Source organism: Lynx rufus, unplaced genomic scaffold (assembly GCF_022079265.1).
Source record: "Lynx rufus isolate CCGP_SWC_20201006 ecotype Redwood Valley unplaced genomic scaffold, mLynRuf1.p SCAF_6, whole genome shotgun sequence".
NCBI lineage: Eukaryota > Metazoa > Chordata > Mammalia > Carnivora > Felidae > Lynx > Lynx rufus.
The window spans coordinates 13727070-13754556 of record NW_025814878.1 but is presented as its reverse complement, the minus strand read 5'-3'; the positions used below and the strand labels follow the sequence as shown (position 1 = coordinate 13754556).

The following is a 27487-nucleotide window of genomic DNA, read 5'->3' as shown; positions in this document are numbered from 1 at the left end:
ACCAACAGTGCAAGAGGGTTCCCGTTTCTCCACATCCTCTCCAGCATCTATAGTCTCCTGATTTGCTCATTTTGGCCACTCTGACTGGCGTGAGGTGATACCTGAGTGTGGTTTTGATTTGTATTTCCCTGATAAGAAGCGACGCTGAACATCTTTTCATGTGCCTGTTGGCCATCTGGATGTCTTCTTTAGAGAAGTGTCTATTCATGTTTTCTGCCCATTTCTTCACTGGGTTATTTGTTTTTCGTGTGTGGAGTTTGGTGAGCTCTTTATAGATTTTAGATACTAGCCCTTTGTCCGATATGTCATTTGCAAATATCTTTTCCCATTCCGTTGGTTGCCTTTTAGTTTTGTTGGTTGTTTCCTTTGCTGTGCAGAAGCTTTTTATCTTCATAAGGTCCCAGTAATTCACTTTTGCTTTTAATTCCCTTGCCTTTGGGGATGTGTCGAGTAAGAGATTGCTACGGCTGAGGTCAGAGAGGTCTTTTCCTGCTTTCTCCTCTAAGGTTCTGATGGTTTCCTGTCTCACATTTAGGTCCTTTATCCATTTTGAGTTTATTTTTGTAAATGGTGTGAGAAAGTGGTCTAGTTTCAATCTTCTGCATGTTGCTGTCCAGTTCTCCCAGCACCATTTGTTAAAGAGGCTGTCTTTTTTCCATTGGATGTTCTTTCCTGCTTTGTCAAAGATGAGTTGGCCATATGTTTGTGGGTCTAGTTCTGGGGTTTCTATTCTATTCCATTGGTCTGTGTGTCTGTTTTTGTGCCAATACCATGCTGTCTTGATGATGACAGCTTTGTAGTAGAGGCTGAAGTCTGGGATTGTGATGCCTCCTGCTTTGGTCTTCTTCTTCAAAATTCCTTTGGCTATTCGGGGCCTTTTGTGGTTCCATATGAATTTTAGGATTGCTTGTTCTAGTTTCGAGAAGAATGCTGGTGCAATTTTGATTGGGATTGCATTGAATGTGTAGATAGCTTTGGGTAGTATTGACATTTTGACAATATTTATTTTTCCAATCCATGAGCAGGGAATGTCTTTCCATTTCTTTAAATCTTCTTCAATTACCTTCATAAGCTTTCTATAGTTTTCAGCATACAGATCCTTTACATCTTTGGTTAGATTTATTCCTAGGTATTTTATGCTTCTTGGTGCAATTGTGAATGGGATCAGTTTCTTTATTTGTCTTTCTGTTGCTTCATTGTTAGTGTATAAGAATGCAACTGATTTCTGTTCATTGATTTTGTATCCTGCAACTTTGCTGAATTCATGTATCAGTTCTAGCAGACTTTTGGTGGAGTCTATCGGATTTTCCATGTACAATATCATGTCATCTGCAAAAAGCGAAAGCTTGACTTCATCTTTGCCAATTTTGATGCCTTTGATTTCCTTTTGTTGTCTGATTGCTGATGCTAGCACTTCCAGCACTATGTTAAACAACAACGGTGAGAGTGGGCATCCCTGTCGTGTTCCTGATCTCAGGGAAAAAGCTCTCAGTTTTTCCCCGTTGAGGATGATGTTAGCTGTGGGCTTTTCATAAATGGCTTTTATGATCTTTAAGTATGTTCCTTCTATCCCGACTTTCTCAAGGGTTTTTATTAAGAAAGGGTGCTGGATTTTGTCAAAGGCCTTTTCTGCATCGATTGACAGGATCATATGGTTCTTCTCTTTTTTTTTGTTAATGTGATGTATCACGTTGATTGATTTGCGAATGTTGAACCAGCCCTGCATCCCAGGAATGAATCCCACTTGATCATGGTGAATAATTCTTTTTATATGTTGTTGAATTCGATTTGCTAGTATCTTATTGAGAATTTTGGCATCCATATTCATCAGGGATATTGGCCTGTAGTTCTCTTTTTTTACTGGGTCTCTGTCTGGTTTAGGAATCAAAGTAATACTGGCTTCATAGAATGAGTCTGGAAGTTTTCCTTCCCTTTCTATTTCTTGGAATAGCTTGAGAAGGATAGGTATTATCTCTGCTTTAAACGTCTGGTAGAACTCCCCTGGGAAGCCATCTGGTCCTGGACTCTTATTTGTTGGGAGATTTTTGATAACCGATTCAATTTCTTCGCTGGTTATGGGTCTGTTCAAGCTTTCTATTTCCTCCTGATTGAATTTTGGAAGAGTGTGGGTGTTCAGGAATTTGTCCATTTCTTCCAGGTTGTCCAGTTTGTTGGCATATAATTTTTCATAGTATTCCCTGATAATTGTTTGTATCTCTGAGGGATTGGTTGTAATAATTCCATTTTCATTCATGATTTTATCTATTTGGGTCATCTCCCTTTTCTTTTTGAGAAGCCTGGCTAGAGGTTTGTCAATTTTGTTTATTTTTTCAAAAAACCAACTCTTGGTTTCGTTGATCTGCTCTACAGTTTTTTTAGATTCTATATTGTTTATTTCTGCTCTGATCTTTATTATTTCTCTTCTTCTGCTGGGTTTAGGCTGCCTTTGCTGTTCTGCTTCTATTTCCTTTAGGTGTGCTGTTAGATTTTGTATTTGGGCTTTTTCTTGTTTCTTGAGATAGGCCTGGATTGCAATGTATTTTCCTCTCAGGACTGCCTTCGCTGCGTCCCAAAGCGTTTGGATTGTTGTATTTTCATTTTCGTTTGTTTCCATATATTTTTTGATTTCTTCTCTAATTGCCTGGTTGACCCACTCATTCGTTAGTAGGGTGTTCTTTAACCTCCATGCTTTTGGAGGTTTTCCAGACTTTTTCCTGTGGTTGATTTCAAGCTTCATAGCATTGTGGTCTGAAAGTATGCATGGTATAATTTCAATTCTTGTAAACTTATGAAGGGCTGTTTTGTGACCCAGTATATGATCTATCTTGGAGAATGTTCCATGTGCACTCGAGAAGAAAGTATATTCTGTTGCTTTGGGATGCAGAGTTCTAAATAGATCTGTCAAGTCCATCTGATCCAGTGTCTCATTCAGGGCCCTTGTTTCTTTATTGACCGTGTGTCTAGATGATCTATCCATTTCTGTAAGTGGGGTGTTAAAGTCCCCCGCAATTACCACATTCTTATCAATAAGGTTGCTTCTGTTTATGAGTAATTGTTTTATATATTTGGGGGCTCCGGTATTCGGCGCATAGACATTTATAATTGTTAGCTCTTCCTGATGGATAGACCCTGTAACTATTATATAATGTCCTTCTTCATCTCTTGTTACAGCCTTTAATTTAAAGTCTAGTTTGTCTGATATAAGTATGGCTACTCCAGCTTTCTTCTGGCTTCCAGTAGCATGATAAATAGTTCTCCATCCCCTCACTCTGAATCTAAAGGTGTCCTCAGGTCTAAAATGAGTCTCTTGTAGACAGCAAATAGATGGGTCTTGTTTTTTTATCCATTCTGATACCCTATGTCTTTTGGTTGGCGCATTTAATCCATTTACATTCAGTGTTATTATAGAAAGATACGGGTTTAGAGTCATTGTGATGTCCGTATGTTTTATGCTTGTAGTGATGTCTCTGGTACTTTGTCTCACAGGGTCCCCCTTAGGATCTCTTGTAGGGCTGGTTTAGTGGTGACAAATTCCTTCAGTTTTTGTTTGTTTGGGAAGACCTTTATCTCTCCTTCTATTCTAAATGACAGACTTGCTGGATAAAGGATTCTCGGCTGCATATTTTTGCTGTCTAGCACCCTGAAAATCTCGTGCCAATTCTTTCTGGCCTGCCAAGTTTCAAAAGAGAGATCAGTCACGAGTCTTATAGGTCTCCCTTTATATGTGAGGGCACGTTTACCCCTTGCTGCTTTCAGAATTTTCTCTTTATCCTTGTATTTTGCCAGTTTCACTATGATATGGCGTGCAGAAGATCGATTCAAGTTACGTCTGAAGGGAGTTCTCTGTGCCTCTTGGATTTCAATGCCTTTTTCCTTCCCCAGTTCAGGGAAGTTCTCAGCTATTATTTCTTCAAGTACCCCTTCAGCACCTTTCCCTCTCTCTTCCTCCTCTGGGATACCAATTATGCGTATATTATTTCTTTTTAGTGTATCACTTAGTTCTCTAATTTTCCCCTCATACTCCTGGATTTTTTTATCTCTCTTTTTCTCAGCTTCCTCTTTTTCCATAACTTTATCTTCTAGTTCACCTATTCTCTCCTCTGCCTCTTCCATCCGAGCCGTGGTGGTTTGCATTTTGTTTTGCATTTCCTTTAAAGCGTTTTTCAGCTCCTCGTGACTGTTCCTTAGTCCCCTGATGTCTGTAGCAAGAGATTCTCTGCTGTCCTGTATGCTGTTTTCCAGCCCAGCGATTAATTTTATGACTATTATTCTAAATTCACTTTCTGTTATATTATTTAAATCCTTTTTGATCAGCTCATTAGCTGTTGTTATTTCCTGGAGATTCTTCTGAGGGGAATTCTTCCGCTTGGTCATTTTGGATAGTCCCTGGTGTGGTGAGGGCCTGCAGGGCACTTCCCCTGTGCTGTGGTGTATAACTGGAGTTGGTGGGCGGGGCCGCAGTCCGACCTGATGTCTGCCCCCAGCCCACCGCTGGGGCCACAGTCAGACTGGTGTGTGCCTTCTCTTCCCCTCTCCTAGGGGCGGGATTCACTGTGGGGTGGCGTGGTCCGTCTGGGCTACTTGCACACTGCCAGGCTTGTGATGCTGGGGATCTGGCGTATTAGCTGGGGTGGGAAGGCAAGGTGCACGGCGGCAGGGGGGGCAGGCTTAGCTCGCTTCTCCTTAGGTGATCCACTTCAGGAGGGGCCCTGTGGCAGCCGGAGGGAGTCAGATCGCTGCCGGAGGTTTGGCTCCGCAGAAGCACAGAGTTGGGTGTTCGCGCGGAAGGAGCAATTTCCCTGGCCGGAGCCGGTTCCCTTTGGGATTTTGGCTGGGGGATGGGCGGGGGAGATGGCGCTGGCTAGCGCCTTTGTTCCCCGCCAAACTGAGCTCTGTCGTCCGGGGGCTCCGCAGCTCACCCTCCCTTTGTCCTCCAGCCTTCCCGCTTTCCGAGCAGAGCTGTTAACTTATGACCTCCCAGACGCTAAGTCGCGCTTGCTGTCGGAACACAGTCCGTCAGGCCCCTCCGCTTTTGCAAGCCGGACTCGGGGGCTCTGCTTGGCCGGCGAGCCGCCCCTCCGCCCCGGCTCCCTCCCGCCAGTCCGTGGAGCGCGCACCGCCTCGCCGCCCTTCCTACCCTCTTCCGTGGGCCTCTCGTCTGCACTTGGGTCCGGTGACTCTGTTCTGCTAATCCTCTGGCGGTTTTCTGGGTTATTTAGGCAGGTGTAGGTGGAATCTAAGTGATCAGCAGGACGCGCGGTGAGCCCAGCGTCCTCCTACGCCGCCATCTTCCCAGAGAGTTATTTTATATTTTCTAAAATATTTCACATAGCTATGCATATGAGCAACAACGCTTTTACAGTAAAGTAGGATTAGATATTCTAGAATATACTTAGCTTTTTTTATATACCTTGATAGCCTTTATAATGATATTTCAAATAATTGTTTTATAAAATATTGACAATTTGTCCAAATTATTCCTTATCAAGATTTTATCTACCAACATTTACCACAGAGAAACTATTACTATAAATGTTCCTTAAAAACATACCAAGATCAAGTATGTGAGTGATATCTGCTTATCATAAGCCCTTCTTTAAATGACCTAGTGTGCATTAGTTTATGAAAGAAAGCAAGCCAAGAAAGCTGATTAAATTTGTTTCATGCAATATTTCTCCAGTTGATTTGAACTTAGAAGACTTTTTGCACGTATCACAAATTAACAACTGTCCACCCATTCATTAAAATCTACTGCTTGCTGAGTAGAATAACAATAAATGTTCCAAGAGTTAGTGATAACTCGGTGAAGAAAATCAGATGTGGAACTTAGCTCCTAGCATTTATGATCTAGTGAGAGAGACTAATGTTAATTAAAAACAAACAAACAAACAAACAACTATAACCATATACTTGGACATGAGACCTGAAGGGAAATTCAGAAAACTACAGGAATTCGTATTTAGTCTAGGGCATCAGGGTAAAATTCTCTAAGTAATTTTGAGCTAGGTTTGCAAAGATGAGAGGGATTTCTTGAGAAAGATGAAGGTATGTGGAGAGAAGAGTATTCTACGTGGAGGAAACAGCAGATAGAGAGCTTATGATATAGTAGGAGGAATAAAAATACTAGCTTTATTCTAAAATGAGAAAATTAGCCAGAATTATATATAATATATAATATATAATTATATATTAATTAATATGTATAATGTAAATTATATTCAAATGATCATCTCCACTTAATACAAAACTGTGTGTAGTCAATAATAAATAATTCTGCATGTCTTTGACAGTGCATTGTCAATTTTCAGTTCTCTCTTGCTTTATTTTGATGTTTCTAATTAGAGATGAGTAGTGTTTTGGGAAATTTATGGCTATTGTTTTATATTTAAATAACACTACTGTTTTGGCCTCCTTTCCAACATAATAACTGAGCAAGTAATATAGTTTGAGGTTTTATAGTTAGAAGATTTATTATATATTTTTTAATGTGTTAGAAAAAGCAGATGCAAAAGACCTTGGGAAGAAGAAGAGTAAAAATGGAGACAAAGAAAAGGAAAAGGAAAAATTCAAATGGTCACTTCATGGTTCGAGACCCTCATCAGATGTACAATACTCTCTGCAGTCTCTGTCAGATTGTAAGCTTTCAGTCTTCCAGAATAATACCTATTTTAGCTGTTTCCTGAAATGTTGGAAAATTTTGAATTGTAAAAAGTTGTAATATAATGTGGGAATACAAAAATGTGGTTCCTGTTCAATCATTTCTAAATAAGCTTGTTCCAGTTTGCCCATAATTGTTAAACTCTCAAATTGGTATGCATATTGGGCAAAGTCTTACATATACGACAGAGACCAAGTTTGTCCAAGTTTTTATGGTACAACAGTCATAGAAGGGTTTGCACCTTCTATGCAAAGACATATACTAATAAATAAATGTATTTATTACATTTAGAGACATATACTAATAAATAAATGTATATGTTATATATTAACATATCACAAATAATATGTTATATATTGTTATATATAGTATAATATATAAAATTTATTATACTATATAAGATATAATATATGACACATATTATATAAGATCCGTAAATACCAATGTATAATTATATAAACTATACAAATATAAAACATTTATATAAATATAAAATATAATTATATATTAGTGTATACAAATATGTATTAGTATATGTCTAGTATATGTCTCCTTCTGTATAAATTATATATATGTGTGTGTGTGTATATATGTGTGTGTGTGTGTGTGTGTGTGTGTGTGTGTGTGTATATATATATATATATATATATCTATATATAAATTTGCCTGGCTTCAGATCTCTGCTCCATGAAAAACATACATAGTTTAATTTTTAAATGTAAAAATATGTTTCCATAAATTTGGCATATTTTATATATTAATCTATTCTAGAGAGATCCTTATTAATATCTAATTTGTATTTTACATCTCTAAAAATATTATTCTTCCAAAAAATATTTAATAGAGTTAAATATTAGTGTTTGAATTTGCAAAGAAATAAAACAAAACTTTCTAATTAAAAATAAAGACAATAAAAGAAAATAAACTACATCGTTTTTGCCAGAATCTTTAAAGAACAAAAGCACATTGAATTAAATATAGTAATTTCAGGTCTGTTAAGAAACACATGAAAAATTAAGTGATGCTCAGAAGTATTAAATATTAAGCAATCAGTTTTGTGTATGAAACTAATATAACACTGTATGCTAACTATACTGGAAATAAATAAATAAATAATAAATAAATAAATAAATAAGAATTTTCTGACTATATATATATATATATATATGGCAATATATATAAACTAAGTTACTGTCTAAGTTTTCCTTCTTCATAGAAGGATTACTTTATTTATATTTTCTTTCTTCTTGACATGACATAGAAACTTCTGGATTTCTTTAAATTCAAAGTAACATTTTATCTAGGAGAACTAAAAAATGTCAATTTTATCCTTTTGAACATAATCATTTGTAGACTATTCTAAATGACATTGGCTGATAGAGTTTTTGTGATAACTTTTTTTACAATGACATAAAATGATTTCTTAAAAAATTAGATGGTATTATGATCAAGGTAAAACTAATGAGATGTTCTATGAAATAGATACACATGCAAAATTTAATGTTTATTAAATATATTGAGTCATTTACCTATTTTTCACCAGCAAAGATAAGCTCATTAAGGAATTTGAACAGACTGGAATGATCTCAGACAGACCCATTTGGCTAAAATTTCCATGACACAATATATGTTTGTTTTTACAGGTTCTTCAGCAACACAGTCTGCTCACATGGTTGTATATGCTACCTTTACACCCCTCTATTTGTTTGAAAGGAAGATCTTTTCGTTAGAAAAAGTGGTAAGCACTCAAGGCCAGGAAATACAGTACCATTTATAGTGTGTGTGTGTGTGTGTGTGTGTGAGAGAGAGAGAGAGAGAGAGAGAGAGAGAGAAAGAGAGGAACAGAGAAAGAAATAGACACAGAGAGATTTGTTGTGGTAGAAGGTATACCAGAATTTAATCAAAATTCTATTCCTGAATTTCAGTTTACTTATCTTTAAAATTAAGCACTGGAATGCAGGGACCTGAAACATTCACAGTTATCTCTATCTTAGATGATTGCAATAGTTTCATGTTTAAAAATGTAGACTCATGTATTATTTTTTTTCCATTATAAGCAAAAGAAAAGGCATATGTATTACATATTTTAGCAAGAATCATGTAAACATATCTAAATAATAATATCTTTCCATAAACAGATGATAAATTTTTTCTTAACATAAGATGATTTAAATGAACTCATATCCACATCTGGTAAATCACTGCTGTAACCTCCTTGTATCTTTAGATAACACACATACAGAAATGTTAATTGATTTTTTCTTATAAATCTAACAACTTAGAGAAAATTTAGAAAATATACACAAAGGCATATAAATTTAAATATTTATAGTATAAATATCTAGACATAGGCAATGCTAACATTTTGGCACATTTCCTTTGATTTTTTTTCCCTCTGTGCATGTATTCTGTGTGTATATGTATATACTTTTTTTTACACAGTAGAATTAAACTTTATGAATTTATTACATTTGGGAAGCCAGGTTTTTCACTTGACACTATACCACTAGCTTTTTTTCCATGATGTTAAATATTTGACAACATAATTATTAGTAATGGCATGGTCTGTATGGGTTTCTCATAATCTTTAAATACATATATTTAAGCAAATTTATACTGCTTTCACTCATTTCTCCCACCCCAGACCCTCTGCCTCTGACAACCCTACCAATTTGTCTCCGTTTCTATGAGCTTGTTTGTTTGCTTTGTTTTAGATTCTGCATATGAGTGACCATACGGTATTTGTCTTTCTCTGTCTGACTTATTTCATTCAGCATAATGCCCTTGAGGTCTATTCCATGTTGTCACAAATGGAAAGATTTCATTCTCTTTTAGGGCTGAGTAATATTCCATCATTCTGTTTTCTTTTTGTTGCGCTGATAGGGTGAGTTCCAGTGCCTTGTCTCTGAGTTGACTGATCCTTTCTTCTGCTTTGTTTAGTCTGATGTTGAACCCCTCTAGTGTACTTTTCAGTTTAGTTATGGTGTTCTTCAGCTTTATGACTTCTCTTTGGTACTTTCTTATATTTTCCTTTGTGTGTGTGTGTGTGTGTGTGTGGTTGTGTGTGTGCAAGTTCTCACTGTGTTCATCCATTTTTCTCCCCTGTTCAGTGAGCATTTTTATGAGCATTACCTTGAGCTTTTTATGAGACAAATTACTTATCTCCATTTTATTAAGGTTTTTCTTTGAGTTTTTATCTTGTTTTCACTCTTCCTCTCTCTCTCTCTCTCTCTCTCTCTCTCTGTTTGGGCACATATTCCTCTGTTCTTCATCTTGCTTGACTCTCTGTGTTGGTTTCTATACAGTAGATGAAACAACCGTCTTTCCCCCAGCTCTGTGTTGGTCCAGGCAGTCCATTATATTTTTAATAGCTCCCCATCAGTGAGGAAGTGCTAAGACCTGTCAGCGTCCCTAAAGGGAGGATCTGAGCATTTAGATTCAAACCTATAAGCAGCAGCTCTTGAAAGTATGCAAATACATACAGTCATAGGGCAAGCAAGTGGCCATGCTATCTGGAGATGTCCCCTGGTTGGCAGTCACAAAAAGTTGGAAGTTGGGGCCCCAAATGATCAAAAGACCCTTTTTTTGAGATACGGGTGAGCTGGAACAAAGCAGAGGGAGAGCGCCAAGATGGTGTCTGCAGCCTGCGTTCCTTGAGAGCAGCTCCATAGTCCACTAGGTGTGTGCGAGACTTGAAGCCTGCCTCAGACGGAAGCTCCAGGACAGGCCAAGAGTCTTCCTTCACAGACAGACTGGGGGTGTGGCTCAATTTGCTGTCTGCACAGTGCACTGAGGGTGGCAGCCTGCCAAGGGCTGTCTCTCCAATTGCCACAGTCCTGTGGAACCCAGGAACGCGAGCTCCCCCTTGCTATGAGAGCCAGGCAATCCAGAGGCTTCCTTTGGGTAGCAGCTGCAAAAAACTGGAGGGCCAGACGTAAAAACCAGGGCACCGACCACGTGTGAATCTCCTCTCCAGGAGACACAGTGACTCTGGAGGGCGGCAGAGGAAAAGCATAAAACCTAGTGCTTGCCCTCCATGGTCTCTGGAAAGGATCACAGTCAGTCCCAAGATGTGTGTTTAATTACAAGTCTGCCGCTCAGGCTGCAGCCATGATGGTTAGTTAATAGGCCTCCCCCACAGAAAGACTGAACTTCTGGGTCTGTTGCCTTTTGCTGTGCCCCGGGGGTGGTAGCTGTGATGACTCTTTCTCCATTGGTAACAGTCTGGTGGGACCCACAGGCGTAAGCTCCACTGGCTGCCGGAGCCTGGTGATTAGAGAGGGGTCTCCTAGCAGCAGCTGCAAATTCAGGGCACCAGATGAGAATAGGAGCTCCTTTCTGGGTGTCACTGATTATTCTAGTTCCACGAGGACCAGGAATGCAAGTTCCTCTGGCCTCCAGAGCCAGGAAGTCAGGAGGCCTCCTCTGGGTAGCTGCTGCAAAGATCAGGCATCAGAAGCTTGTAGAAGCTCCCCTCCAGGAGGACTGGTGTTCTCAATCAGGGCAAAGGGAGAGTGTGAAGCTGGTTCCCCCCAGGCTCTGTTCTTGGAGAGTGTTCCAGCAGGCACCTACTGTGTGTGTTAAATAAGATGCTGGCCCCTCAGGACGAGGCTTTAATCTAAGCCAGTGAGCCTTTCACTTTAAGTCTGGGTGCAATCAGCTAGACTTTTTATTGGATATGAAAATCACTTTTCTCTTTCCCTTATAAAGAGTAAAGTCCACCAGCTTACTTGCTCTTCTCTCTGTTTAAAACAAACACAACACTGCATTTGGAGCTTATTAAATCTTAACCCTTTAGGAGACCCCTAGACATCTAGCACTTTAGTTCTAGAATTCCGTGTTCTGAAATCACTGCATTTAAAGTTGGAGAAGACTAGATGGTTTAGTAATATAATTATACATAAATGTTCACTGGGTTAGTTACAAACAGCTGGATATTAAAAATTCAATGAAAATTTGGTTGAAGTGTAAATAATCCAATTGGATGCTTATTGCGCTTTAATACACAGTATATTTGTCTTCTAGATGATTCGTCCAAGCAGCATCCCTCTTTCGTTCTTTTTCTCTCTTTTTTCTTCCACCTCTTCTTCCTCCCCCTCCTTTTCCTCCTCCTTTTCCTCCTCCTTCTTCGTCCTTTTTGAATAGACACCATTTATCCATACAAAAATCTGCCTTTTAACAGGGGTAATATCGTCAAGATGACAGGGCATATAGTGTCAGTTTCTCTGATATTAATTCAAAGTTAATTAACTTTACTCATTGCCTAAATCCAAGTGTGTTTCCTTGACCTCCCACAAATTTGAGTCTCTGATTAAGATTTGGGTGGGTCATCTATCTCAGCCCTGATTTTCTTTTAACCTCTTTACATGGCATTGGCCTAGCTGCTGTCCTAAATATTCCAGAGATCAAATGCTCTAATACCATGGACTAAAAAATGACCTGAGCCATGCTTTGTGGACTGCCATGGTCTCACTATGGGAAGTACTTAAACTATTTTTAAAACTATAAAATACAAGAATGGGATGAATACATCACACATGCATACACACACACACACACACACACACACACACACACAAATCCTACAAAATAATCCATTTGAACTCTTGGCTGTCCCACTGAGAAATTAATATTTAAGCACAAAGTTAGTTTTGAATTTAAAGGACAAAAAAGATCTATGTTTGTTGTTAATCCAACAGATTTTATTGATGATCTATTATGTGCTAAATAATAAGTTAGGTTTTGAGGACCTGTGCTGAGCAAGATTAACAAAACTCTCTCATCACAAAACTCAGAGCCTAATGAAGGAGACAGACACACCAACAATAGTAATAAAGTTAGAAAACTGGTATAACAGAGATCATAAAAGGTATCCGGAATATGGTAGAAATATAGTGTTCAAACAATGTGTGTTTGATGCGTGACCAAATGAATGAATCAATGAGTGGAAGAATGAATATGGCACACATAGCAGAAACATGTTTCTGTTTAGTGGTTGACTGGGGAAGCCTTCCTAAAGGAAGAAGTGTTTAAGCGATGGCCTTAAAAAGTTAGCTTAATAAATAGGAAAAAAGTGTGCTCAAAGCAGAGGAGGACTTATGTTGGAAAGTCTGGAGGTGAAGGAGAGCTCTCTGGGTTCAGAGAAGTGCTAGAAGTTGAATAGATAGCAAGGGGAGAAGTCTCAGAGGCAGCTTGAGACGTGGGAGGGAGTCAGGACATATAGAGTATTATAAATCCTTCTTCTGAGGGATTGAAAATGGTTTAAGGGGTCCAGAGATTCAGGAACTAACCCAATATCTGTAACAATAATTAAATGAACTGTTTCACCCATCCCCCTACCTACCTCCACTCTGGTGACCATCAGTTTGTTCTCTGTACTTAAGAGTCTATTTCTTGGGTGAAGTAAGTGATGGGGATTAAGGAGCGCACTTGTGCTGAGCACTGGGTGAACTGTTAAATCACTATATTGTACACCTGAAACTAATATTAAAAAAATGAACTTCAAGGCTATGATGAACTGGTTATATAACCTCACTGTCTCCCTAACTTGCCTGCTGATTCTTTTACATTAGCTGATAGCCTGATCTTGTTCTCTTGGTCAAAATCAGAATAGAATGAGACACAATGTTTTAAAGATAAACCAACTAAAATAATTGTATTCTAATGGCACTTTGTTAAATGGAGTACACTGCTAAAAATTATAGCCCCAAAGACAATGAGACCAACATTTAAAATAAAGTCAATACTTTACATTTTTTGAAAGAATTGGTCTAGAATACAAGAAAAAGTAAACTTGGAAAGGAACAGGATGCCATGAATTACCCCACATTATTCCCCATCTTCTTGTTCTTGGATATTCTAAATTGTTTTAATTTTATTTAAATGTGCGATCTGCAAGTTCTAAGAAAGCTACCCACTTGCTCAAACTCCTACTTTTAGAATGTTTGAAGGGTGCCTGGCTGACTCCCTTGTAGAGCATTTGACTCTTGGTCTTGGGATAATGAACTCCATCCAGCCCCACGCTGGGGGTAGAACTTACTTTAAAAAAATAAATAAATAGAAACAAGATGTTTGGAGTGGGAGGGGGCAGAGGAATGAACAAGCCTTATGGGCAAGGAAGTTTCTAATTTAAGTCTACACATAAATTATTAAAAAATGTTTCTTAAGTCCTTACCTAAGGTTTCACCTGAATGAATTTTTACTATTCCAAGTCTCTCTCTGCCTCAAACTCTAATCTAAGAAAATTTGAGATCCTTTAACAAAGTTTCTCAACATCAACTATATAACTATTTTCAATAGCATTACTTACTTACATCATTCAGAAATTTTGGGAGGTGCAAAACAGGTGGGATTACTGTGAGATAAAACAGTTCATGGTGAATCCAGGGATTATGACTGTCACAATTAATTCATAATTGAAAGGAGATATGGTATGTATGTTGGAATTAAAATGAACTATGAGAAATCAGCTTACTTACTTTAAATCAAGCTAGTACTTTTGTGGATTATTCAAATAATACAATAGGTGTTTAACACCATATTTAATTGTTTGACACAAAACCTTACATTTTCAAATGCCTTAAATAATTTTATTTTCCGATGCTCTATGGCTTCAAAAAGAGTAAAGAATCTACACCTTTGGTTGCAGTTATAAGAAGAATTATAAGAGATATATAGACCAAATTCGCTAAATGTTAAATAGTAAGATATTTGGAAATGATTCAATTTATAAATACTACTTTGGGCATGGCTTCAATTCTGGAGACAAAGTATAGTACTGTTCTTGGTTACTATATGAAATGACATCAATAAGTCATCCCATAAACCCCCATCTCGAGTGTTGGGAAACTTTCAAACTTGGCAGGGCAAAAGTTGTAGAAAAAAGGTTTAGTCTTTAGAATATTTCTGAAAAAAACATTTTTAAACCACTCTAAGGCATAATACCAGAGGTTTCTGAATTGTTTTCAAGGAATCACTAACATTCACAAGAGCAATAAAGGGATGTTACAATTCTCTCTGCTTTTTATTAGGCCTCCCCCCGCCCACCGCTTAAACATTGAATCACTTTCCTCTTTATTTTGCACCTTTAAACACTTTTAAGTGGCTTTTCTGGACTCAATAGTGCACTGATTGTCTCCTTTCAATTATGAATTAATTATTATAGTCATTAGTTAAGCCCTGGATTCCTGAAGAACTGTTTTATCTGACAGTGACCCCACCTGTTTTGCACCTCCCAGAAGTGGCCATTGAGCTATAGAAAAACAGTGACAAAAGTAAGGCAGGTTCCGGCTGAGGCAATACTTTGCAATAGGCTAATAGGTGGGTTTCTGGTCCTAATTGAAATGACAGCTTTATAAATGTACATTTTCAAGCATTGCTTTTTGCATAGAAATCAATGATGCAAAGTCACTAGGAAGAAAAGTAGTTACTGGCAAAACTGACTTAAATGTAGTTATTTTATTTTACTTTAAATGTTTCAACATTTAGACTGTGAATGCCAGAATTTGGCGACAGAATATATTACTTTAACTTTCGCAGACTTTTGATTTCTTATGGCATATTTCAGCTATCAGTTAGTAACTGAAGTTCTGCTTAAATATGATACTGAATTGTGCCAAAGCAGCGTGGCTTCAGGATATCTGAACAGTCGAATATGGGAAGCATCGTCCCAGACAATGACTTGATTTAGCAGGATTTAGGGCAGCCTCTCTCCTCTGCCCTTCTGTGAAAGGCTCCATTGTCCGCAGAGATCATGGGGATTTCCTGTGGGAGAGCTTCTGTTGGAGGGTGAAGGCATGAGCCATAGACAAGGCACTGGCTTATCACCTCATGGACCTCACACACTACATGTAGTGGATTTTTTCCTTAAAACTATGTAGCCGTTCTGGTGACTAAACAAACAAATAAACGAACAGACACAACCTTCACATATTAAGCACTGTTATTAAAGGTTTAACCTAGAAATTTACCCAAGAGATACAGGAGTGCTGATGCATAGGGGCACTTGTACCCCAATGTTTATAGCAGCACTCTCAACAATAGCCAAATTATGGAAAGAGCCTAGGTGTCCATCAACTGATGAATGGATAAAGAAATTGTGGTATATATACACAATGGAATACTACGTGGCAATGAGAAAGAATGAAATATGGCCTTTTGTAGCAACGTGGATGGAACTGGAGAGTGTGATGCTAAGTGAAATAAGCCATACAGAGAAAGACAGATACCATATGTTTTCACTCTTATGTGGATCCTGAGAAACTTAACAGAAGACCATGGGGGAGGGGAAGGGAAAAAAACAGTTAGAGAGGGAGGGAGCCAAACCATAAGAGATTCTTAAAAACTGAGAATAAACTGAGGGTTGATGGGGAGGTGGGAGGGAGGGGGTGGGTGGGTGATGGGCATTGAGGAGGGCACCTGTTGGAATGAGCACTGGGTGTTGTATGGAAACCAATTTGACAATAAATTTCATATTAAAAAAAAAAAGCTTTAACTTAGAATAGTAATGGTTGATTAATGTTGGGCCAAACTGAGGTGCTGAGATTTTTTTTCAATCTCAGAACATCTTAAACTTTTAGAACTGAAGAGTGGCTTCTAGTTCAAGTCTCTCAAGTCTCTCATTTTGTAAATCAGTAGATAGGGGTCTCTGGGGCAAAAAAAACATGACAAGAAATGCCAGTGGTACTCACATTTATGTTAGGAGGTAGAAATATGGGTTATTGTTCCTTTATTACTACTTTCTTGTGGTAACAGCATTTTCATAATGACAGAAAGTATTTTTTATGCATAAGGCTATTGCACATATCCTTTTAAATGTGCCTTCCACTCTTTAGGCTGATTCTGCCGAGAAGCTGAGAGAATATGGACTTTCCCATATCTGTAGCCATCCTGTGCTGGTGACTAGAACTAGGTCTTGCCCTCTCATAGCACCTCCAAAGCCACCTCCCATACCTGCCTGGAAAATGTTTCGTCAAAAAAAGGAAACTGTTATAACAGATGAAGCTCAAGGTATGGGTCATGTTGTCTAGAAATCTTTCTGATTACCATTTCTCTATCTGTAGGTCTAACAGTTGAATTTGTAATGGAATACATCTATCAAGGCAAGCTACCCAAAATTATACCTAAAGCCTACTTTTAATTTTATATCTAAATGTTATGTCTTTAATTTTTTTAGTGTTATTTATTTTTGAGAGGGGGGAGTGAGAGATAGAGAGAGAGAGAGAGAGAGAGAGAGAGAGAGAGGATGAATGGGGGAGGGGCAGAGAGAGAGGGAGACACAGAATCCGAAGCAGGCTCCAGGCTCTGAGCTGTCAGCACAGAGCCCAACGCGGGGCTCGAACTCACAAACTGTGAGATCATGACCTGAGCCAAAGTCAGACACTTAATCCTACTAAGCCACCCAGGTGCCCCTAAATTTTATGTTTTTAAAGGGTTAATTCTCCACATTTCAGAAGCTGAATAGTTTGGTTCACATCTAAACTGATAAGATATATCCAGACCATTCTTTGGGTGAGGGTATTGTCATTATTGTGATAGAAAATGGTTTGTAGCAAATAACATTTAAAAACTTAGGTAACATATTTAAGCCCCTGGTGTGAAATCACTCTAGAGTGCCCTGTAGAACATAGTCTTTGAATTAACTGATTTATATTTAGAATAGAAACTGACCCTTATTTAGAATATAGGGATATAACTTCATTCTTGGACTCCCCCTGTGTGAATACTGTCATAAGCCACCGTGAATGGTAGTTGTGCTAGAAATAAAGAGGTTCATGTGGGCTCAGGGTGGGGTGGGGGACTGTGCTCACCTAGTTCTTTTTTTTTTAACTTTTTGATCATTTTTTTGAGTTTATATATTTTGAGAGAGCATGAGTGGGGGAGGGGCAGAGAGAGAGGGAGGAAGAGAATACCAGGCAGGCTCTGCAGTGTTAGCACAAAGCCCTACAGGAGACACGATCTCGGAACCGAACTGTGAGATCATGATCTGATCCCAGATGAAAAGCTGGACATTTAAAAGACAAAGCAGCCTCAGCGTCCTGCCCACCTTGTTCTTATTCTCAGTTTACTTCCAACTTCTTCGTAATCCAAATCTCAGTCTTTACTCCTTCAATGTTGTTCTTTCCAAGTCTTCATTCTGATTCCAGTATTTCATAAGTACCAAGTTTGAATGGCAAAAGAAATGAGTGAGAGCATTAAAAGAAACTCAATTCTAAAGCAGATGCATGAGATGGGATTAAAGAAGAACGAAAACTTATAATTTAAAAATTATGGCCTATAGGACGCCTGAGTGGCTCAGTTGGTTAAGGGTACAACTCTTGGTTTTGAAATATACATATATTTTTTAAAATATATATATATATATTTCAAATACATATATTTGAATATATTTTCAAATATTTGAAATATATATATATATATTTCTTATTCCAAAAAGCTTAAATTGTCTTTGTTCAAAAAAGCTTTCTTTAGTATGTCTTTTGTGTTTGTTTTCTTGATTTTGCACTTTCTCCCTTTGTCTTTGCTAATTGCTCATGATTTTCTAATTGTATTCATCCAGCCACAGTATACCACCTTCTAGAGGTTACTGCATTACAGGCTATGTTCACAGGCCCGTTACCTGAATGCGCAATGAAGGCAAAGCCACCTTGAACATACCTAGAGCCCGTTTACCGATGGCTTCGCCGTGAAGCTTATAAGTATGCTCTAAGCGGGGCACCTGGGTGGCTCAGTCAGTTAAGCACTTGCCTTAGCTCAGGTCACGATCTCACGTTTCGTGGGTTCCAGTTGGCGTCAGCGTCAGGCTCTGTGCTGGCAGCTCGGAGCCTGGACCCTGCTTCGGATTCTGTGTCTCCCTTTCTCTACCCCTCAGCCACTCATGCTCTGTCTCTCTCTCTCTCTCTGTCTCTCTCTCTCAAAAATAAATAAACATTAAAAACCAAACAAAGAGTATGCTCTAAGGGTTCGGTCCCGTGCACCAAGGCTTATACCCCTATTGGTGGCACCTGCTGTGGCTCCTGATACCAATGCAAGTGTTGCTGATTCCTCATGGCGGGGGACCAGGGAACCCTATCTTGGTCACAATGCAGTATGGAAGTCTCCGTGGTGCTCAGGATTCTACAACTGCAATGGTCACATGGATTGAAAGACTTACCTGTTCCCTGCCTCCTACTTTCAACCATAATTTACATGTTTTTAGAATATAAATTAACAACTGTAACCATGTAATTTTCCTCGCCTTTGCTTCTTGCCTACATGATACAAGCAGTACGGCTGGTAGCAAAGATTTTCTAGCACAACACGCTCAGTCTTTGCCAGAAAAGAACAAAGACTAAAGAAATATCTGGTTTGGGTGGAAAGAAGAAAAGGTCAGGTTTGTTGTTTTTGTTTGTTTGTTTGTTTATCAAGCCTATCTGCCCCCTCTCTCTCTTGCTTGATTATTTCAGTCTTTACTTTCTTGGAGCTTCTGCAGTTGACTTTTGGTGCCTGCCAGCTGCTGCATTGGGATACAGGAACTTTGCAATTTCCATTCTTTCCTCCCTCCCTCCCTCCCTCCCTCCATCCTTTCTATCCTCTTTCCTGTTCTCTGTCCTTCTGAACCAAAGATCAGCATGCACATGATGCTTGAGAGAAAATCTTTGCTCTAAAATGCATCAAAGAATAGCTGAATAAAGGGGAAAATCTTGAACATACAGGTGTTTTCTGATTTTGATACTGACTGTGGTATAATTCTAGCTGCATGATGGCTTTAGGGTGAACTGGGGAAGAAAATCTAAAATTGGTAGGATCCCAACCTATGGTGTCCCACCTCAAGGCTCACCCCATAACTGTCTTTCTTCTATCTATTGGGTTTAATATTTAAGGTGAAAAATAATAGGAAATAGAAAGAGAGACAGCAAGACAGGGCGCGCGCGCGCGAGAGAGAGAGATCATTTGAGAGCTTACCACAGAATAAGCACAGAGAAGTTATGTGCACATTCAGAGTTTCTCTTATTTTTCTCCAGTGGGCATCCTTTCCATTGTAGCAGTTTTATTAAACTAATCATCTCTAATGCTTAATTCCTGTGATCACCATGTTAGTGCTTGAGCTCTGTTCCGTATACACTGAGGATTTCTTTTTTTAAAATGTTTATTTATTGGGGCACCTGGGTGGCTCAGTTGGCTCAGGTCATGATCTCATGGTTTGTGAGTTCGAGCCCCGCGTTGGACTCTGTGCTGACAGCTCGGAGCCTGGAGCCTGCTTCGGATTCTGTGTCTCCTTCTCTCTTTGCCCCTCCCCCACTTGTGCTCTGTCACTCAAAAATAAATAAATGTAAAAAAAAAATTTAATGTTTCTTTATTGATTTTGACGGGGAGGGGGGGAGAGAATTCCAAGCATGCCCAGTACTGTCAACACAGAGACTGATGCAGGGCTCAAACCCACAAACTGTGAGATCATGACCTGAGCCAAAATCAAGATTTGGAAGCTCAATCCACTGAGCCACCCAGGTGCCCCTCCACTGAGAACTTCTTACTTCTATATTGGCTTCAGACTCCTTTAGGAGTATTCACAAAGTCTTTCTTGATCTAATGCTTTCTTTCCTTCCCATGACCTTGACTTTGTTACATTTTTGGTTCTAGTACCATATCCAGATATTAGTCTGTATTTTTTCTTCATATTTGAGCATTTGTGTTGCAGAGGTTAACTAAAAGAACAGTTTTTAGTGAAAAACTTTTAAAGAAGTAGCAATGAATGTCCAGTAATAATAAGACAATGTTTCACATTGTAGGTTTGCTGGGTAGACAGTTAATCTCATCAGCACTGCAGTAGATGTTAAATTATGCATTTAATTTTAGAAGATTAAAAAACAAAAGTGTATCATACTGAATCAATAATTATCTTTTAGATTCTTTTAGAATCTTCTAGATCTTATAGAACCAATGAAAAGAATCAATAATAGAGAATTTTTCTTTTAGAAACAATAATAAAGAAGCCCGAACAGTTTCTTGAAATTTCAAGTCCGTTTTTGAATTATAGGATGAATCCGTTTACAATTCCAACAGAAACGTAAGTATATCACATTCTTTCCCACAAATACATCTGGTTGACAAATGAAGTGTTTGTGAATTGTCTCACAACTGTGAGACAAATTGTCTGACAATTATGCTTTGGTGACAGTGATTGCAAGAAAACAATAATCTTAGATTCTTTTCCCCACAGTAATAAGTAGCTAAGATAAATTCTGAATCAATTAAAATAAAGCTTTAATATGTCTGGCTTTACAGCCTTGGCTACTGTTTTAGAACAGTGAAGGATTTTGTTGAACCTTAAACATTAGCACTAACAAATGCTTTTGGTTATTATCTGATACTTAAATTGTAAGATCAGATGATTCTCATAGAAACTAGGGAGATGAAGTATGTTACTTTTAGAGGAAGAAACCCTAAATAGAACAACAAAGAAAATAAAGAAGTAAAAGGAGGAGGAGAAATCCAAATATATTAATATTTGAATATGACAACGAAAGAAAGACTAACATCCTGGATCTAAAATTTCTAATGAGTTCAGATAAGGGAACAGGAAGTCAACAAATAGTAATAATGTGAAGAAATAGTGAGTGATATGAGTGGAAGTGATGATTATTACCACTCAAAGTGTGGTAATTTTTTAAGCAGCCATGCATAAGTAATACATAGACATATGCATGTGTCAAAGATTACCAAATTTATACTCTGAATTTTGCAGATATTGTACTTCAATTACCCATCAACGAAGTTGTAATACATAAAAATAAATATAATATGTGAAAAGTTTTTAAAAAATTAAATAGGAATTCTAGGAATTCAATAATTCAAGGAATACAATAATAACCGAAACTAAGAATTCAATGGACGTATTTCATCAGAGATTAGATGCAGCTAAAAAAGACAGTTAGCAAAAGGGAAAATAGATCAGAGATAATATCCAGACTGAAGCACAAAGACAAGAAAGAAAGAAAGAAAGAAAGAAAGGAAGAAAGAAAGAAAGAAAGAAAGAAAGAAAGAAAGGGAAATGTATAGTAAAAACATACTATGTTGAAAAGGACCAACATACTTCCAAGTGGGTCTCAGAAATAGAGGATAGAGAGATGGGAGAATAGTCAAAAACTAAAAATATAATGGCAAAATATCCCAAAAGTAAGAAAAAAAAAACCCTCAAGTCAAGATTCAGGAAGTTCTGAAATCCAGCAAGTAAACACAGAGAAAAGTGCAGCTGGACCCAATCCCAGTGAAACCGAAGACAAATCAGATACAGTGACCTGCAGACAGTGAAAGAAATGCTGCCTCACAAACCAACATGGATGAATGTCACACACACAAAATATTAGACCAAAGAAGCCTGGTGTAAAAAGTACATGGGTTGCTTTTAAGGATTCTATTAACGTTCATTATGAGAAGAAAACTCAAAAGCAATCTATGGTGTTGGAAGTCAGGAGAATAGTTTTCTGTGGTGAGCAGGACTGGCCGTGGTTGGGAGACCTATCCCGCAGGACTCATGGGGCACTGGCAACAATAATGTCCCTTGATCAGCATAATGGTGATATGGCCGTGCTTGCTTTGAGATTTTCAACAAGGTTCGCATTTATGATTTGCTCCTTGTTTGAATGTATTTTAAACTTAAATAAAACTTTAGTGAACATTTTGAATGGTTTATATTATCGGTCACACTGTGGCCATTAGACGTAGGTTAGCCTTCTTTGGACGTATTAAAATCCATGACCAGAATGTAAGCGGATGAAGTAAAGCAGTCAAAATTGAGATCAGAAGGCAGTTCGTTGTATGGTTTTACTTTCAGAGCCAGTCAATTTACATTTTATGAACTCTATAAGTTGAAAATGTTAGAGATATTCTTCCAATCGTTTCCTTTTAAGGCTCCTGTCAACTCTATGCATCAACAATTTAGCACTGAGAGGGGGTTAGGAGGGACCCCTAGGCAGCCCTAACACAGGACAGTCATTGGCAGTCAGCAATGTCAAGCGTTGAAAGACAGCTCTATAAACCAAAAAGACAGTGTGCTGCTACTTTAATTTAAAAAATTTGTTACTGTTACGAATTTATAAATCTAATTTTAACTTTTAATAAAATTTTGTTATACATAAATCTATTAATTTCCACTAAAGTTTTAAATAAATTTAGTTTTCTGAATTTATTTCTACATTAAAAAAAATTTTTTTAAGTTTATTTATTTTGAGAGAGAGAAAGCAAGGGAGGGGCAGAGAGAGAGGGAGAGAGAGAGAATCCTCCATTTAGCTCAGAGCCTGATGTGGGGCTTGAACTCACAAACTGTGAGATTATGATCTGAGCTGAAATCAAGAGTTGGATGCTCAACTGAGCCACCTAGGTGCCCCTATTTAAACATTTTAAATGGCATTTACAATATCATTATATTTTGTTATCTCTTTAAGTACTTTAAAAGCCAAAAATCATAGCAAATAAAATCTTGCAAAGTATTTAAATCATTATAAAAGTTCAAATAACCAGGGCATCTGAGTAGCTCATTGGGTTAAGCATCCGACTTTGGCTTAGGTCATGATCTCACTGTTGGTGAGTTTGAGCCCCATGTTGGGCTCTGTGCTCACAGCTCAGAGCCTGGAGCCTGCTTCAGATTTGGTGCCTCCCTCTCTCTCTGCCCCTCCCCTGCTTGCACTCTGTCTCTCTCTCTAAAATAAATAAACATTAAAATTTTTTTTAAGGTCAAATAATCAAATTCACATATTTTGAGAAACTTAATTTTTCCTATACCTACCATTAGTTTTTATAAACCCAAATTTTCTTATACCTTGTAACATAATCATAAAACTAAAATTAAATATGCTATATAGATTTTAAAGCCTAATTTGCTGCATTATGTAACATGCTAAATTCTTTCATATGCTAGAAATACAAAATAGCACATATACATAGAATTTTCCTAAACTTAACATAAAAATTTTAGTGCTTCATAATTTTTCTAATTAATTTCATACTTAATATTACCCACTAAGATGATGCTTTTTTCCATTTCAAATCCCTTTTTGCTGTCTCTCAATTGATTGAGGTTTCATACTAACCAGAGATTTTATGGATTTTTGAGAGCTGCAGACCACCAGGAGAAATTTCCTCACAATTCAAAATGTCACTCCCAAATTTCTAGAATCTCTGTGCCAGTAGGCACCACATATGGGTTGGTTTCATAACCTGAACTCCCTGAGTTACTCCCTTACTCTATTTTCTTATATTTTCCTTCAGCTTTATTATCTGGTCAAGGTGGACGGAAGTCTACAAACCAAATCTAGGTGACTTTGGCACCTGATTAGATTCAACTAATCTATTCACTGTTTGACTCTGTTATGAATTTCCTGACATATTTATTCAATCTGCCAGAGCCAAAAACAAAGACATGTGAATGACATTTTATTGTACAAGAAAGAAATGTCCCTTGTCCAGCTTTGCTGTGCAGTCAGAGTTCTCAGGTCAATATGAGTGCAAGCCCTTTTTTGGCGAGCCCTTGAGAGCGACTGCGATCACAAGTGCCTTTCCCTGGAACACTACCTCTGTAGCAACATCCCAGAGTTGCCCATTCTTGGCTCCTGGCCAAGTGGAAGCCATTCAGAGCCTCACAACAAATATGTCTGTGCTACCCTCTAGCGTCAGCTTCAGGTAAATCAGAGATGCTTAGCTTGTGAATTAAGAACTTTCACTAAACATTCGCAAAGGAAAAAAGAAGTTTAGGAAGACTGTATACATGAAATTTAATTTTATCGTTGACAAACACTTAAAGTAAAATATATGTGCTATAACAATGTCTTTTTATTGTGCCTATAAACTTCAAGGTATGACAATGGCGATTCAAGGTCTTATCAGTAATTACTTGAAAGGAAATCCTGTACCCTTGAGTAGCTAGTAAGAGTGCCACAGTTATAAACTGAAGTGCTCAAGACTCACAATTTCTTACTCTGAGCCCTATTTCACTGATACATTACTCTGATGCTGAGTTAAATCAAGTCTAAATGTAAAATTCCTTTGTTCTGATCATCAACATTTAAAGATGACCACCATAGTTTTAAAACAGTGTTCTAGAAAATTTTTACAGCAGTGCGTTGACTGATAGAGATACTTCTTCAGAGTACAGAAAGCAAGTCAAGGTTTTTAATATGAAATAAAAATTTGTTATTGGATGCAAATTGATGAGATGATGAAATGAACAAAATCAGAAATTTCTCTTGACTAAACTGCTGTTATTTAATATACAATGCAATGGCATTAAGCCATGAAAGAGAAGGGAATCTTACCATTTATGACAACATGGATGGACCCTGAGGGCATTATGCTAAGTGAAATAAGGCAGTCAGAGAAAGATGAATACCGTATGATCTCACTTACATGTGGAATCTAAAAATTCAAAAACAAAAACAAACACCCAAGATACAGAGAACAGATTGGTGGTTGCCAGAGATAAGGGGTGGCTGACATGGGTAAAGGGCTGGGGGGGGTCAAAATGTACAAAGTTCCAGTTATAAAATAAATAAGTCATGAGATGTAATGTACAGCATGATGACTATAGTTAACAATATGTATTGCATATTTGAAAGCTGCTAAGAGAGTAAATCTTAAGAGTTCTCATTACAAGAAAAAAATGATAACTATGTATGGTGATGGTTGTTAACTAGACATATGATCATTTTACAATACATGTTAATGTAAAATCATCATGTCGTACACCTGAAACTAATATAATGTTATACAGCAATTATGCCTCAATAAAAAATGCAGTTATAACTTTAAGCAAGACATTAAGGTAACAGAGGTTGTTTTTTTTTTCTTTTATTAGTCATTTTGTGCAATATTTTATCAAGAAAGGGGTACCTCCAGGATCTGGTTTATCTTCCCTTACCGAAAATGATGAAACCATCACCTTTAGCCAGCCAGACTTAATTCAGTTGACAGGAACGGTATCTCAGGTAACTATGTTACTCTTATTATTGGCCCAATTCTTAATCATAAATGTTTTTTTCTTAAATTGTGAAATATGTTATACACCAAACAATGTATGACATGCATCTGAACAGAATAAAGAATACCATGAAAATAAGCTTTTTACGTATCTATCATCTAGATTAGAAAATGCCATATTCATAGCAGTCCTCTGCGTGTCTCTTCCAGGTAGCATCTCCTCTCTGCCATTCAGAGTTTGTCATTAACCAACCTCATACTCTTCTAATTTTTCCAATTATGTATATGTTTATAAACAATATAACCTTAGTTTAATTGCTATATAATTTTATCTGAATGGATTCATATTAATTCTTCTGGGACTCCTTTCACTTAACATCAATTCTGAGATTTGTCTCTTGCTGCGTGTCACAGTTCATTCAATTCATTTCACTGGTTGAAGGTATTTAATGGATAACCAACCTACTGTTTTTTTTTTTTTTATCTTTCACATTGTTGATGGTTATATTCACTGCTTCATGTTTCTTTTTTTAATTTTTTTAAGTGTTTTTATTTATTTTTGAGACAGAGAGAGACGGAGCATGAATGGGGGAGGGTCAGAGAGAGAGGGAGACAGAATCTGAAGCAGGCTCCAGGCTCTGAGCTGTCAGCACAGGGCCCAACATGGGGCTCGAACTCATGGAGTGTGAGATCGTGACCTGAGCTGAAGTTGGACGCTCAACCGACTGAGCCACCCAGGCGCCCCACTTCATGTTTCTTACTATTGTAAGCAGTAATACCATGACTATTCTTTGCTGTCCCTGTATGCATGTGTAAGAGTTTCCTTAGTTCCAGGGTTTGTAATCTTTTACGGACGATGGGTCCCTTTGCCAATTTTTTAAAAACTTTAACACACAATGACGACAACTAATCTGTGTCTGCGTATTAGTTGACTATTGATGATAGGGAATAGTGGAAAGCAAAACAGCTGTGTGTGTTAGCACTGTGAGGACACACAACTTTGCTGTCTGGGGGTGGAATGACTGCTAAGTATAGTTGCCTGCTAAGTATAGTATGATTGGGCAGCTACAGGTCGTGAGAGTATCCATAGAGAGTAAGATGTAGCCACTTAAAACCTGACAGTGGGCCTCATAACTGTGTAATTTCAGAGTACTGATCAACACATGTCACAATTTAGGATATTTGCAATTCTTTTTTTTTTTTTTTTTATATTCGCAATTCTAATGATACGTAGGGTACTGTGATTTCTTTTGTGTGTAAAGTCACAATTATTGTTAACCACATTGTGGCTACTCACCTGCATTGATAAATTGATAATGGAGGAAAATGCTGAACTTGGGTTAAAGATGAATTTTTTCAACCATCCATGTTCACGGATTCCTGAAATCTTAACAATGAGTCCCAAAGGACACTAGGCTAGGAATCCCTGCTCCAGGATGTGAATCTGGCAGTATAGTTGTTGGGTCATAGGGCATTTACCCATTTAACATCACAACAAAATGCCCAACAATTTTCCAATACAGGTGTATCAATATCCACTTCTGTCAGCCCTGGATAAGCATTTTCTTCACACCACATCCTGGCCAACACTTACAGTGTCTGATATTTCAACTTCTGCCAGTGTGGTGGCTGTAAAAAGGTAGTTGTTGTTTAAAAGGTAATATATTAACATGTTAAAAAATAAAAATATAAGGCATACATTAAGAGGTCTTGTTTCCATTCATGTACTTCTCCATTTTCACTGCTCTGCCCTCTGTAGGACACTTTCGGTGTTTCTTTGTGCAAATGCAAAGAAACACACAATAATTCATCACCTCCCCTTTTTCTATTCAAAATTTAACAAACAAAAAAGTTTTTACTGAATATGTACAGGTGAAAATT

General features: G+C 37.7%; 1 protein-coding gene across 1 annotated transcript in view; it reads left to right on the top strand.

Moving 5' to 3' along the window:
• ADGB (androglobin) overlaps window positions 1-27487 on the top strand; it is a 168107-nt gene that overhangs the window by 62032 nt on the left and 78588 nt on the right. The window contains exons 9-13 of the mRNA XM_047102658.1: window positions 6495-6635; window positions 8302-8396; window positions 16492-16666; window positions 20612-20702; window positions 25485-25614. Coding sequence (XP_046958614.1) covers window positions 6495-6635; window positions 8302-8396; window positions 16492-16666; window positions 20612-20702; window positions 25485-25614 — 632 coding nt within the window. The remainder of the gene's footprint in view (window positions 1-6494; window positions 6636-8301; window positions 8397-16491; window positions 16667-20611; window positions 20703-25484; window positions 25615-27487) is intronic.